The following is a 15636-nucleotide window of genomic DNA, read 5'->3' on the forward strand; positions in this document are numbered from 1 at the left end:
CATGTTTTCTATTTTTTTTAATTACAAAGAATATAGAGAGACCTAAAGCAAGATTAAGGCTTACTCTTAACCACCCCTCCTTCAGAGCACGTGCTGCTGTTTGGATGTGTCATGATTTATCTCTTTCTTCAAAAGCTAGAAACAAGTCAGTGCATGACCCAGTCGAGGCAACCATATCAGTATGAAAACAAAAATAAAACAGAACAAAATAAGCCCAAATTAATACAATTTAGACATAATAATGTAAAAAATGTATTTATTTATTGCCTATTAAAAAAAATACTTTTATTGTACAGCAATAATTTGAGTCACACTATGCATTGTCAATATTTAATTCAACGTGACCATATCTTATTTACTGTATTAGGACCCAAATATCCAGAACATCTCACAAAGAAAATAGTTTTGAATAGTGACAAATGGGATGTGAGCTGATGCAGTTTGTAAGATGAAGTAAACCACTTATTTACTCACCCCTGCAAGGACACGTAAAGTTTCAAGGCCTCCATGATGCCACAGGGCTTTGTGTGTGTGTGTGTGTGTGTGTGTGTGTGTGTGTGTGTGTGTGTGTGTGCGCGTGCGTGCGTGCGTGCGTGCGTGCGTGCGTGCGTGCGTGCGTGCGTGCGTGCGTGCGTGCGTGTGTGTGTGTGTGTGTGTGTCATTAAGGAGTCCCTCACATACCATTATCATACCCTACAAAGTGTCTGGAATCTGTCTACCTTGTCTCCTTGTATCACACAGGCTGTATTTTTAGCCCCCGGTCGCCAGGCCAGAGAGATTCTGTCGCCTATCTTGTTGCGTGGAGTCAAGGCCACTTCAAATGAGTCCGGGATCAAGCAAGGAGGAGGTTTTCTAACTCAACATGGGGTCGAGCCGGACGCGTTTCGTATGACGCTCCGTTTCACGCCGCGGCGGGGGGGAGCTGGTTCCAAATCGGAAACCTCTTAAAAGTCACCACATCTGCGGTCGCTGTCGTCTGTAAAGCCGGTCCTCCCGGCAGCTGTCCGAGCCGAACACCTGGCTGAGAACCGGTGACCTCCGACCTCCAGCCGACAGCTGCCACGGGGAACGAACCAGTTCGGGGAAAAAAAAAAAAAAAGGGGGCTGTGAGCAGTAGAGGGGACACGCAACGCCCCACAGCGCTGGGCCAAACCTGGTGGGAAACATAACTTTAAAGGAACAGGGAGGCGTCGGTAGTATCGGATCATTATTTAAATCGTGAGTTAAAAAGGCCGGTGGGAGGCGGAGAGGAGACAATACAGACACGACTCGGTGTTGACGTGTTGTGAACCACGTCCCCCCGGCACACCGTGTTCTACTACAGTTACAGCTGCCATTAAGGGGCTATATTGAGACGATGCAATTTACGAGAGTGTCAATCCAGGAGAAGGCCACATAGTAAGACAACCCTGCCTCAAACCTCCCACAAATAGGGAAGCGCCTGCGCGACAACTCACGTTTGCACCGGGCATCTGTGTTTCGTCACCGGGACGGCGCAAGATTGTGTGCGACCATGTCAACAGACGAATATGATTTTCACGTGTATCTAAATGGGAGTGAGATTCTCCCCGTGAACAACATCCTCCGGTTAAAATGGAAGTCAACAGGCCCGGATCGACAATAAATTCAACGATTATGTATCATCTTAATGACATAAGTAATAAATATCATATCACAGCAAAGAACTCGATAACCTTTCTCACACCCGTCCATTTAATCCTCCTTTAATTACCACAATCTTCCACTGTACCTTTACAACCTGTTCCAAATTTGACTTCTTCACTGCACTCAGAATGTTTTAATATTCACGTATCCCAGAACCACTTTGATTTTTGACGTCCTTCTTTTATTCCATATATTCCTTTTACCTTATTTCACTTATCTGCATGTATTTAGAACAGCAGCCGTGACGAGGCGCTACTGGAAGAAAATGTCGTTCAAACCAAACCCCTTAGTTTCTGAAGAGGTTTTGATGACTCATGTACTTATAATATTTATTTTGTCCAGTGGGAAATATAAATAACTGATCAGTTGTGTGATCACCCAAAGTGACTGTAATACCCCCGACAGAGAGATACAGCACTGTTTGAAGCTTCAAGTATTATGGATAAATGCGTTGGACTTTTACGTCCCTTTTCAAACCAAGTTCTCTTGGTAATTCAAGTAAGACATCAGAGTTTCAAAAAAGTCTGTGAGTGAACCGTGAACTATTTTCCTCAACAGCGTTTACGATTGACAGCTCAAAGTTCTTATGTAATTAAACCATGTGGTGTATTCAAGGTGACCCCCCATTACAATATGCTGGCCACAGATTCCAGATTTAAATTCATATTCGTCTCTTGGAGCAAATTATACTGTGTGCTGTGTGTTTCAGCGTGAATGTGTGTGTGTGTGTGTGTATGTGTGTGTGTGACTACTCTGCAAATGTGTGTGTGTGTGTGTGTGTGTGTATGTGTGTATGTGTGTATGTGTGTATGTGTGTGTGTGTGTGTGTGTGTGTGTGTGTGTGTGTGTGTGTCTACTGTGCATATGTGTGTGTGTGTGTTTATGTCTGGATGTGTGTCGTATGAGTGTGTGTGTGTGTGTGTGTGTATTATGTGTGCGTGTATTTGTGTCTACTGTGCATATGTGTGTGTGTGTGTGTGTGTGTGTGTGTGTGTGTGTGTGTTTATGTCTGTATGTGTGTGTATGTGTGTGTGTGCGTGTGTGTGTGCGTGTGTGTGTGTGTGCGTATGTGTGTGTGTGTGTGTGTGCGCTTGTGTGTGTGTGTGTGTGTGGAGAGGGTCATGATGATTGACGGGTCCAAATGACCACAGTTGGTAAGGGCATCAGTCCCCTTTCTCCTAAAAGTCCCTGCGTTTGATTGGTTGTTGAGCAGAGCCGCTGGTGTTGTGGGCGTGTAGCTGGTGTTAAAACAGAGCAGTTGTTGGACAATGCATCAGAAAACACAGAATGTGCTAAAGGGGTAAGACATCTGTTTTTTTAGTTAACACACTTGTGACTATAATGCATGTGCATTTCTAAGTTGAGTAGTTCTCTAGTCTCTTTTATTGAAGTAATGCATCTTGTTTTCTCGTAGTTTGACTAAAACAATACGGATTTAAAAAAAACAACAACATGTATAAATTGGTCTTAGCCTTTCTTATCTGTTTATAAAATACAAGCTTGATTAGAAATGAGACGAGAATCATTTGTGAAGAGAAACTTTCTGTTGATGTAAGTGTTGTTGGTAGCCATGGAAGCAAAGACAATTTTCAAATATTGTCACTGTGCAAAGAATTGCTTGACTCTTGAATTTGAGAATACATCTTGAGAGTGAGATATTTCAGAGTTCAGATAGATAGACATATTGATTAATTGATAGATAGATAGATAGATGGATAGATAGATAGATAGATAGATAGATAGATGGATAGATAGATAGATGGATAGGAGCTCTCATAAAAAAACAATAGAGAAGAATATTAAAGTAATTGAAAAAATAGAGAAAATGACAATATGCAATAAACATTAAAAAATCCACCATAAAATGGTCTATTGTACATTTACCAATATATGACAAACCAAAAGAAAGAATAAAAGAAGAAAATATAAAAATCATAAAAAACATGTAGAAACTTTTAGAAACATTTAGAAAACATTTTGCAATATACAATAAACAAAAAAATGAAAAAACCTCTTTATCAACAATAGAAAAGTCTGCAAGTCTGCGTACAGTATATCAAGTACAAACTGTGTTTTTATTTATATTTACAATGATAGTGGGATCAACCGGTCTTCTCTAGGTGTTTTTCATTGTAACATGGCGTCACAGCTGTCTGTCTCCTCCACAGGGGGTTCCCGCCCAGGAGGCGGGCCCCGGCACCGCCGACCCCTCCCTGCCCCAGGTCTACGCCCCGCCCCCGCCTCCACCCCTCCAAGGCCCTCCCACGTCCACCGGCCGACTACCACCTCTAGATTTTAGCCCCACCCACCCCACCTCAGAGTACCCAGAGCATACGCAGCTCAGAGTCTACCAAGGCCCACAGCATGAGGGGGCGGACGCCCTGGCGGCCAATACCACGGTGAGATCAATAAGTCCGGGCATCGAACACACGATGTGCGTTAACGCTGCGACACAGCACAAGACCATGAGATGAAGGAGGGAGGATACATGATGTATTGAATTGAACTGATCGATCAGGCGTGTCAATAAGGACGTCGGCCAAATAGAGTTTCCCTGTATTTCTATAAATAGGGCCGCACCCTCCCTGCTCTGTCCATGTACGGGAAGTGCTCCAACACCCCTGTAGGAGAGGATCAGCCGGGATGGGATTTGTTGTTGTTGTTGTTGTTGTTGTTGTTGTTGTTGTTACCTCCGCCATGCGTTTCCTTTTTCCTGACGTCTGGGTCAAAACCCGCAAGATTAAAGCCATAAAACGCAGCTGAGATGAAGAGAGTTGAAATCCATGTTTAACGGGGGTCGAGCTCTATTTTTCACTATCTCGGATGTAAAAGTGTCGATGCGGACACCTCCACCCTGTTAAAAAAAAAACTTGACGTGAGCTCGTGGTGGAGGGGTCAGACTACGCAGGTGTTTACATTCCTTTACAGACACGTCTCGCCTACCGCTTTGATAACTGGTGTTTTTGTGGCACCGTCTATATATTCCATCACTAGAGCCCCGCGACACACAAGTGTTCCCGTCCTGATTTTGGGGGTGGAAAGTTGAGACGCCGCCACGATGGGGGGGAGGGTCAAAGGGGGAGGACGACCGGACGATGGACACCACCCCCCAACACCCCCCCTCCCCTCGCCTCCCCCTCAGAAATATCACCCAGGTCCAGAATACAATTCTGCATCGTGACATGACACCACCACACCCCCACCCCCACCCCACCCACTCAACCTTCTCCCTGTCTCCACCCCACCCCCCCACCCACTTTAGCTTGTGTGTGTGCGTGTGTGTGTGTGTGTGTGTGTGTGTGTGTGTGTGTGTGTGTGTTCAGTCAGCCATGGCAAGCCAGCGGTATCATGGTTGAGCAGCCTGTGAATTTATTTGTTTGTCTAAAAGCTTGTGTGTGTGTGTGTGTGTGTGTGTGTGTGTGTGTGTGTGTGTGTGTGTGTGTGTGTGTGTGCGTGCGTACCTGCGTGCGTGCGTACCTGCGTGCGTGCGTGTGTGCGTGATCGTGCCACAGCCCCCGTCCCCCCCTTCCTATCTTTCTCCAAACTATTAATGGTGCCCTCTATGACAATGACCTTTAACCCCTGGCAGAAAATACAGCACCGTGACCTCGGACTGATCCCCCCCCCCTCCCGTTTTGAATAAACACCCCCCCCCCCCCCACCCCCCCATCCTCTTCAAGCTTTTTGCACAACTTCCTTGCCTTGTTTACATTCCTCTTTTTATTTAATAAATCATTTATTGCTGCGCTGAGGACATTTTGCACTCACCGTCCCCCGACACGCCCTCTGTACTAGAACGCTAATCCTGCCTTTTCACCTTTGCCTAAAGGATTGCCATTTGGGGTTCGTCTTTTCCTTGACTCAAATTTGCGAGTTTTCTTTTCCGATTTTTAATTTTTTTTTTTTTTGCATTTTATCTGCCGCTTTTTTCCTTTTTTTCCCCCTCAATCTCTCCCTTGTCTTTCACTCGTGCACAGCGCCCTCGCACTGACCTCACCGCTGAAACTCTCCGCTTCGTCGCAGCACTGTTCCGTTATTTAATTTTTTTTTCCGTTTGTAGTCTTTTGTTTTTTTTGTTTCAGAAATGTTTTAACATTTTTTGCAGCACTTGATGATGCGGGTTGTCCGATCTTACACACACATGCGCACATGCACACACATGCACACACAGACACACACACACACACACACACACACACACACACCAGCATCGTGGTGCATTGTGGGATGGTGGATGTTTTGGATCTTGGCACATTTACCCCTTTCTGAACTCTTTTGCATGGGGACATTTTTCATCATTTTGATTGTTGAACGTCAGAATATCATTTAATCATACTTCTGTAAATTGTGTACATATCCACGTAGGGTTAACTGTAACTTACAAGACGAGGAATGAGAAACACTCCCCATTTTACTGTAGTGGAAGCACAAAAAAATCGTACTTCTTTGGTTAAATTGATATACATAATTTACATTTTCAGCATTGGAGCATCTGATAACTATTATTTAGGCTGTTGTATAGAGTCCGGATGTGTTAAATCTCTCTCACGGGCATGTACCACACAAACCCGACTAAAACGGAGCTGCCGGGCCCCTCACTTTGCCACTTGGTGCTGAATGCTCTCGATCACTCGACTCTGTGAAATTGATCAGGGTTAGTTTTTAATGCGAGCCATGCTTCCACTACTCAACTCTGAACTTTCACAAGAAAATAGCATTTCTGTGGGATTGAAATGATCAAGGAGGCCCACTAAGAATCCCCATTAACGCTTTTGAAAAATAGCCGGCCATTCGAGGGGGGTCCGTTGCATGAACCAAGAATATCAGCGGTGTCATTGCCATTTTGTAATTTCATCCTCTCTTCCTTTGCTCCTCTATTGAAACCCCCTTTATCCCCTTTAAACTTTCCCAATCTCATTCCTCCCCTCCTTTTTCTCCTCGCCTTCCTTCTCTCTTTTTCCTAACCCCCCCGCCATCATTCTCTCTTCTTCTTCCTCGCTGTCCATTCCTCCTATCCTCCTGTTTGCCTCGCCAGGAGGACGCCCTGGCCCTGGTCCCGGTGACCTCTGACCCCCAGTCCCTGGGCGTAGCGGTGTCCTCGGGCGGAGGAGCCGGCAGCGGGGGCGAGGAGGACGGCAAGGCCCAACCCAAACGCCTCCATGTCTCCAACATCCCCTTCCGCTTCAGAGACCCGGACCTCAGGCAGATGTTTGGGGTAAGACTGTTTTTTTTTTTTTGTTTGTTTTTTAACTCCAATTTACGAGAATTATTCCCCCCTCGGTGTAAACAAATATCTGTAAAGTAAATGTGTTGGGTTCTTCTCTGCAGCAATTTGGCAAGATTCTGGATGTGGAAATCATCTTCAATGAGAGGGGGTCCAAGGCGAGTCTCGAAAAAGTTGACATTCTGAACGTTGAAAAATATTTGCCGGTCGCGCTGAAATAATAATGTTTATAATCCACAGGGCTTTGGGTTCGTCACGTTCGAGAGTGCGATGGAGGCGGACCGAGCGCGAGAGAAGCTCAACGGAACCATCGTGGAAGGGAGAAAGATCGAGGCGAGGGGACATTTCCCGACATTAGTGTTTGTCCTCGTCACTGCGGAGCATCATTAATAACTGTCAATAACTATCACGAATACCTCATTCCTTGTTTTCATTTTGTCTTTCCTGTGTTTCCTGCAGGTTAACAACGCCACTGCGAGAGTGGTGACCAAGAAGCCCCAGACCCCTGTTGTGAACGGAGAGGTTTCAAGTAAGAGACACATCGATTATATTTAATTTTGGAGCCTTTAAATAAATCAATTTCTGATGATAAAATCAAGCAATTTAATTTCAAATTTTGTATGTGTAGCTTCCGGATGGAAGATCAACCCCATGATGGGAGCCATGTACGCGCCAGAGCTCTACACTGGTGAGACACGCCCTCCTTGGTTTGACTGAGTAGTGAAATAAATCCTCAGTGCTGGTCGCCTTTTTAATACGTATATATATATATATATATATATATATATATTTTTTTTTAATCATCTTATCTTATCTTAGTTGCCAGTTTCCCCTACCCGGTAGCCACCCCAACCCTGGCCTACCGGGGCTCTGCCCTGCGAGGGCGGGGCCGTGCCGTCTACAACACCATCCGCTCTGCTGCTGCAGCTACACCCACCGCGGTCCCGGCCTACCCCGGGTTAGAGTGAGACACCCCTCCATTAAAACGGCTTTTGTTTGGGACCAAATCGGACACCATTCCTTGTATTAATTGTATTTTTAGTACTCCCAATCAGCACCAATAGTAAAAAGAAAAAGTAGAATCGATCCATTCCTACTTTTGTTTTGTAACTCTCTTTCCTTTTTATCAGAGTGGTTTACCAAGATGGATTATATGGAGCAGAGGTTTATGTAAGCAGACACATTTCTCGCATATTTGCATGTAGAGTATTAGTCTTTGTATAAGTCTTGTATAAAATGTCAGCTTCTGTTTTCCTCTGCTTAATGTACATGCTTGTATTTTTCGTACCAGGGCGGCTACCCTGCAGCTTACAGAATGGCTCAGTCAGCGTCTGCTGCCGCAGCCGCATCTTACAGTGATGGGTAAGGAGCCGTGTATCATAATAATATTACATTATAATAGTAGTCTTATTATAATAATTATTAAAATTATAATTATAATTCCAATGAATATAGCTGCAGGCCGCTATGCTGGGTCCAGGTTAGTCGCACCAATGGCAATAACTGCCTTGCCAGACGTGTTTTGTCACTTCAAACCCTTCCCTGTGGCCATTCTTCCTCCTCTTTCAAACTAAGCCGTCTAACTTTGGCTGTGAACCAGGGCTTGTCATTGTCATATCTCACCCTGGTGCGTGTCGGTATACAGCTGTCCTATCCGAAGCTGATATATGACGTCACAACTTCTGTGTATTCGTTCAGACTGTGATTGGTGGTTTTTAACTGTCTCCCAGTCCGTGCGGTCCAGGCACTCACGCAGGTCCTCCGCTGTTTGGCTGTTCCACTTCTTGCAAAAGGTTTAGACAGTTTGACTTTCTGCCTGTATGAGGGGAGGAGGTGGACCAAGACGTGGTCAGAGTTTCCCAGCGCAGCTCGGGGAACGGCGTGATACACGTTGTGGATGGTGGTGTAGCAGTGATCCAGCATGTTCTCCTCGCTGGTTGGACAGTTAATGAACTGCTTGTATTTCTGGACTTAGTGTCTTAACCAGATTCCAGCACAACACTGCGTCCTATGTGAAAGTCCCTTCAATGTCATGCCCTCCACCTACAGTATATACCATACTGGATGATGATGTCACATATCGCTCTGCTCCAACACTTTGGCGACTTCTGGTACCTTCCCATAGAAAAACATATTTTTTTACCAACTCCTCCTCCAGATATAATCAGATGCGGATCAAACTTGGACCACAGCAACTATTATTCGGTTTCTGAGTGCCAGGCACTTTGATCGGTGATAATGTCAGAAGAATAATGACACAAACAATAGTGTTCCCGTCCTTCGACTGGACCCCTTAAACAATGAACATGTTTTCACATTTTTAAATAGGCATTAAACCAGGCAATAACTTCCACTCGGATACCTGCTATTGTTCTATCAATTATATTCACAAGGCTTATGCCCCTGTATGCAGGCTCAGTGAAATGGGAGGAAATTTAAGTCATTCATAATTTACAGCAGACATACCCAACCTCTGGGTCACTTCATATGCATGTGCTACCACAATACATACATACATACTTGACATAAATATTTATGATAAAGAATTGAATAAAATAGTTTTGAAATATCCCTCCATTGTACTGTAACATATACAATGATGAGTGCTGGCTGCAAACTCATGATAAAAGGGAAAAAAATGTCCCACTCTCTCATGTTTTGAACCTATCGTCCACATAAAAGGTTGACTGACTGGCTTACGGCATGACATTTGATGGATGAATTGATGCAGAATACCATTTAACATGGCTGTGCAGACATGGTTCCCGGTGCGGCGTAAACATTTGCTCTTCCTGTTATTTTACCAGATATGGACGGGTTTACACCACGGCCACGGATCCCTACCACCACTCAGTGGGTCCAACGACGACATATGGAGTTGGAACAATGGTGAGTGCATTCAGATTCAAGGGCTGTTCTATTATTGTATGTGTTCACTAATGCACGTGTGAACCCGTGGTTTTCTTTGTTTTTTTGTCTTTGTTTATTTTTTACATTTTAGGCCAGTTTGTACAGGGGAGGATACAACCGCTTCACCCCTTACTAAGTTACACCCACCGCACGGCAGCAGGGGAGTGTCCATCCCTGGACGCCGCATCCCAATGACCCCGACCCAGACAATACTCTGTAAATACTGTAGAATCTATTAGCAGGAGGACGCTGGAGGGGGTGACATCATCAACAAGATAGAAAGTTGATGCATTCATTTAAGAGTTGATTGATGTTTTAAAAAGCGTTGTTCTTTTGCTCCATGGAAGGTATATATAAAACTGAAAATGGATTAGTGAGTGAGGGGAGTGAAAGGCTGTAAAGTTAAAAAAAAAAAAAAAAAAAAAAAAAAATGATTACGTTCAGTAGCATTATTCGAGTTTCACGGGTCAAACTGTACAAAACAAGACATTTTTTGTACAATTCTAGATGACAAAACCTTTGATGTCGCAGATTTACTGTGTGAGTGTATAAGAGTGTGTGTGTGTGTGTGTGTGTGTGTGTGTGTGTGGACACGGACTGCTTCACATATCATCACGGTGACTCTGCATCCAAATGAGAGACAGCTCTGACAGTCGGAATAGTTTGACGTTTTCTCTGGGGAAATGTGACAAAAGTGGGACGCACATGTGATCATAGTCTGTTTGTGGTCGGAGAACCTTTCATCGTTGTCGTTTTGACGATCTACCTCTGCTTCCTATTTGCTGTTCTGTATTCCTTTCACAAGTAGATCTGTAGGACGTTCCATAGGCCTGCGTCCCATGATATACTGGGTATATCATTTCTTGCTTTTTCTTTTTGTTTCCTGGTCGGCCGAACAAGACAAAGGAAGCTTTACCTTAAATGTTTCGGCGGACGAACGCTCTTCTGCCATCCTTTCCCGTACTTATTTGCTCCTCTAATCTCTTTTTTCTTTTCTTCCATTTCATCTCCTCTCGTTGCCCTCTCTGCACTAGTATTTCTCACCTTTTTCCTTTCTGTTTCTATCCACCTCTTATGCAGAGGGATGGACTTTTAAAATAACAAATGTCTTGAAAGATCATTTGGGAGATTTTGTCCCCAATACATCTTCCTATTTATTACAAATGTGTCGTTTTTATTGGTAAATTGCTCCCGTGTTGTTTTCCTATTATTCTCCGAACGTTTTTTTTTCTTTGTCTTTATGTCTAGTATAACTATACTTTTATTTGCATGTTTTTACTCATTGTTTTATCTTTTTATTCCTTCATCTATTTTATCCCTGAGACTTCATACGCAAATAGAATCTCTCCCTAGGCCTCAGTGTTAGGGGCTTTTACTTGTGTGGTTTATCGCTTGATTCCTCTCTATCACTGATCTTTGCATGAGATTGTGCAATTCCTTTGCTTCTGCATCGCCGCATGATCCTCCTCTTGTACATTTCCTTTTCTGCTCTTACATGCAACAGCTGATCCCTTTTCTTTACTTCCCTGCTGCTTCCTGTCCATACCGAGTCTTCTCTAACATCTCTCGTGGCTGAAAATGTGCATGCTTTTTTCCCTTGCCATGTTTACATCTCTTTTCTATACTGAGCTCAACTATTTTTTATTCTAACACGTGCAGGCTTGAGTGAAATTACTGTCAGTAAACCATTACGTCAAAATATGAGGTATTCCATTGTCATGGGTGTCTCTCATTGGCTATTGTCTCCAATTGTGAATTTGTGTCACTTTAAAATAAACTCCAGCCATGGTTTAGGTTTGCGGTGTCCATTTTGTTGTTTTACTGCTTGTACACACAAAATCACAAAGTATTTAAAAATAAAACTCACAGTCCAAATCTTTATTCTATATTTCAATTTATTTCATTTTTCAAAAAGTTTATTATGTACACATTTACAAAATGGCAGTTTATCATAGGTGGAGTGGAGCTAGAGTAAAAGAGAGGGTGTTGCAATCAAACTTTCAGCTTTGTTATTTGTTAGCCGCAACATAAACTATAAAAGCATCGCAGAAGCAATACAATACTTACTATTCAGAGTGGCAAATTGCACTCAAATAATGGCACTAATATACAAAATAAAAGAAAATAATGAGAGAAGAAATATGTTAGGGTTCAAAGAGATTGAGAAAAGATGAGGAACAGCATGCAAGTAGAACTTGAGCAGGGGACAAGGGGACGGGATGAGCAAGTGTAGATTTCAGAGATGGGTAATAGATGTGATGGGTGGACAGTGCTTTAGTGAGGGACATGAGAGTTCTTTCAGGGCAAGAATGAAGGAAGCAATTATGAAGATTGATAGTGATACCATACAAGACAAAAACTGAAAGCATGGCTTTTACATCACAGGGAAACACGTTGGGAGGAGCTGTTAAGTTATGTGAAGTGAAATTCCCATTGGAAAATAAAATACAAATATTTCCTCTGAGAAATAGATCGTTAAAGGATCCAGTTATTCAACATGGGAGTACACCATCATTGGGGAAGGAAAAAAAAAAAAAAAAAAAAAAAGGAATATATATTGCAATTGATAATATAAAAATATTGCATTCTGAATGTCCAGATTCATTTGAGATTGTAAGGATTTAAGTCAAAGTTCAAATTACCCTGAATAAATATCTACCAATTTCTATATTTGGAAAAAAATAAAATAATAATAAAATAAATAAAGACAGAAAAACAACAAACAGGAATAAACCTAACCAGACTAAACTGAAAATAAATAAAAAGGAAAAAACGACAATTTATCTGTAGATAATTAAGATGTTCATGGAAATGAGTCTGGACAAACCGAACACAACTAGAGAGTTCTGGCTTGTTTTAAAATATTACCGTCACCTAAAGAAAATTGCAGATAAACAACATAATAAGATAAGCAGACGAATCAACAAGTGAAGAGATGTTTTTAGATTCACATCAACAGCTAAAATAGCAGAAAGACACCTCCGGAGGTGAGGCTCCCATGTATTTTCTCAGCAGTTTGGCTGGAACTTGAGTGGACCAAGAGGTGGATTGCTCACTAGTGACTCCCCAGCTTGCTTCAGCTTCGGGAGACTGCTGATGGTGCTCGCCCACTCATGACTCCATTTGCTCCTGCAATGCAGTACTAAAAAGAGAAGAATGAGTCTCATAGTGTGTTAGAAAAAAAACAGGAAACGAAGAGGAGAAAGTGAGATGCAACAAGAGAAGAGTCAGCAGAGGGCAAAGAAAGCACATGGACAGTTGACAGGTAATTTTTTTTTGCCAGTGACCAAAAATAGTCTTATTGGATAAAATGGCAGCAAATCAATATTTTTTGATTTAGTCTGTTAGCTTGAGATGTTGGTCCCATTACTTGTGGTGTTTCCAATCACACCAACAAGCCCGTTGGCGTAAACAAACTTAAATAGCTCATGGACCAATGTAGCTTCAATAAACACTACTGGTATACTAGTATGGAGAAATGGAACCAATTTGTTTTTGTATAAGAGACCAAATATGCATTCTTGTAACTTGAGTGAACGCAGGAATCAAATTACACCATAAAATAGCATATAAACGACACAAAATAGTTGGGTTACGTGAGACAAATCTGGTTTGAAGTGGAGACTAGTTTGTCATTAATCGAACCATAGAAGCTACAAATACGGGGGAAGAAAAAAAGAAAAAAAGAAATCAACCAACCCCTCCACTTTGTAATCATTGGAATAAAGATAGGCTATGAAATAAATCTAGAATTCCAGTCCGCAGTCAAATTTACATATTCACATCAATGGCTTAAGAATATGTCTAAAGCAAAACTAAACATCACACTTACCCATGTGTGAACAAATAAAAACTCGACAAACAAAAAAGCATCAACATATAATATTTACAAAAATATACTCTATCAACAAGTTACTTAGGCCGCGTATATCAGCACGGCCAATTTTTGATTAAACCACTTAGTCAAACCCCCCCCCAGCCCAAAAAAATCTGATACGCCGTTAATACTGATGAAAGACTTAATTCTGAAATAAAAGAATGTCTAAACCCATTTTATTTACCTGTAAAAAATTGTTCACTCCCATATATCTAATATTTAATCCCTATTCAAGACAGCTGTATTAAGGTCCCACAGTCAGATTCTAGTGCCCTGGAGTTTTATTTCTCTAACCACCTGAAAACCCTGTTCCAGATTTACTTTCAACATATAGTCAATCCACATTTGCAAATTATTGTGACTATTGGCTTGTTCCTGACTGTACCTGGAACCTTGGTACTCAATTAGGATCAACAATTGGCAGATTTGTCCAACTTCGGTTTTATCAGTACAAGATGTAATAACAGAAGCATTACTCAACACTACTCTGTACTTTTCTTTCCCTTTAAGGGAATTATTAAGTTAATGTCACCCAATATTTAAAAATCATAAATTTAGATTCCAGTACTTTATGACAGTTACATCCGTCTTCGCCAACTTAGGCCAGAGGAAATGATCAAAAATAGGTACTCTAATCTATTGATGCCATGCAACTGTCAAGAAAAACTAAAAGCTAAATTTAGATGAATTAAATCTTTGTTATGATTCCGATGAAGAGGGTACCGCCGCCCATATAACCCACAATAACATGGATCACTTATTACCCAGCCAGGAAGTGACGTGGTGATGGTTTCACCAGGAATGAGGGTCTGCACGACCTCCACATGTTGCCATCTCTCAACTGGTTGAACAGGAGTCTCTCTTACCAGCAACACAAGCTCCTTTTCCATTTCAACTGCAGTCCGAGACCAGGCTGACTGGGAACCTCAACCTAGGATTGGTGGGGAGAATTTCCTCTCTCTGCCTGCGACCGAGGGCTCCGTCGTGCTCAGAGCCGGGTGGAACTGGGTAAATGGAACCCATCTTGGCAGGACAGAGCCATGTATCCACTACTAGGACTCAAGTCAATGGCCGCCGCGTGGAGATTACACTGAATAGCTAGGTTCCAGCGGGAGATACCGGCCGGGGCGTGATGCGGCGGGGGCGTGAAGGGCTGTGGTGACGGGCACGTACCACACGAGGGAAATCGACTTAACCGACTCCAGACAAGCTGCGTCAGTCCGTATGGCTGAAGGAGGTAAAGACGGTGGACAGCCAACTGTGGACACACTGAGGGAAAAGGGGTGATGGGGGGGGGGGGGGGGGGCAGGACAGGACATACAAACCCGCTCCTCTTCTCCGGAACATTCTGTCGGCATGGCGTCTGGTCCGGGCACAGGCTTACAGTCTTTAAAGTGGAACGTGTCAGGGCAGATCTCCATCTCAGGACTTGGCCGCACAATCGCCAGGGGGGGGCTTGACGGACGACTTGGGGAGGAAAGCTTCCTCCATCTCTTTTAGGAGGCAAAACTTGAGTCTTCGGGACTTTCGCGCTATTGACTTGAGGGAGGAGAAAAACATAGTAGAACACTGTTAGCTTTGACAACCGAAGGGTGCTTATGGATGGGGAACCGGGACGTTAAGCTCCTCCCTACACTCGCGCTGCTCTTTCTTCTACTGCTCTTTCTACGAGTATCTAAAAGTGGAGCTCCAAAGTTTTCCCTTTCTATTCTGTCCTGCATCTTCCTTGAGATTGCGTGGCGGAGGAAGCTAACGTTAAGCCTTCCTAAATGTTACTTCTGTGTCGTCTCGTTCCTAGATAACTACATCTTGTTGCTCCCACTAATCTCCATCTTAACCGGCTGAGGTGTCTGAAGTGCAGTGCATTCATGCTATTCGTGTCTATCCCTAGGCAAGTCCCTTTATTGCATCCCCCTCACCCCACTTCTACCCCATGAACCCCCCCCCGCTGCCACTTCTA

At 43.1% G+C, this 15636-nt stretch overlaps 1 protein-coding gene and 1 long non-coding RNA gene across 5 annotated transcripts in view; one reads left to right on the top strand and one right to left on the bottom strand.

Annotated features, from left to right (window-relative positions):
• Positions 1-11590, top strand: part of rbfox1l (RNA binding fox-1 homolog 1, like) — a 12093-nt gene extending 503 nt beyond the window's left edge. Inside the window, exons 2-13 of one of the 4 annotated variants that reach the window (XM_080005316.1) lie at positions 2879-2965; positions 3834-4064; positions 6701-6880; positions 6994-7047; positions 7130-7222; positions 7349-7418; positions 7518-7577; positions 7709-7853; positions 8020-8059; positions 8181-8251; positions 9697-9778; positions 9891-11590. In XM_080005316.1, the coding sequence (XP_079861442.1) occupies positions 2879-2965; positions 3834-4064; positions 6701-6880; positions 6994-7047; positions 7130-7222; positions 7349-7418; positions 7518-7577; positions 7709-7853; positions 8020-8059; positions 8181-8251; positions 9697-9778; positions 9891-9935 (1158 nt within the window). In that variant the 3' untranslated portion in view covers positions 9936-11590. The remainder of the gene's footprint in view (positions 1-2878; positions 2966-3833; positions 4065-6700; positions 6881-6993; positions 7048-7129; positions 7223-7348; positions 7419-7517; positions 7578-7708; positions 7854-8019; positions 8060-8180; positions 8252-9696; positions 9779-9890) is intronic. The other 3 variants (XM_080005317.1, XM_080005319.1, XM_080005318.1) reach the window with 3 other exon arrangements.
• On the bottom strand, positions 10113-15604 carry LOC307233865. Its single transcript, XR_013844281.1, has 2 exons — positions 14543-15604; positions 10113-12941 (listed from the first exon to the last, which is right to left on the bottom strand). It is a non-coding gene; the product is annotated as an uncharacterized lncRNA (long non-coding RNA).
• Between the last annotated feature and the right edge of the window lie 32 nt (positions 15605-15636).

Source organism: Zeus faber, assembly GCF_960531495.2.
Source record: "Zeus faber genome assembly, chromosome: 8".
Taxonomy (NCBI): Eukaryota; Metazoa; Chordata; class Actinopteri; order Zeiformes; family Zeidae; genus Zeus; species Zeus faber.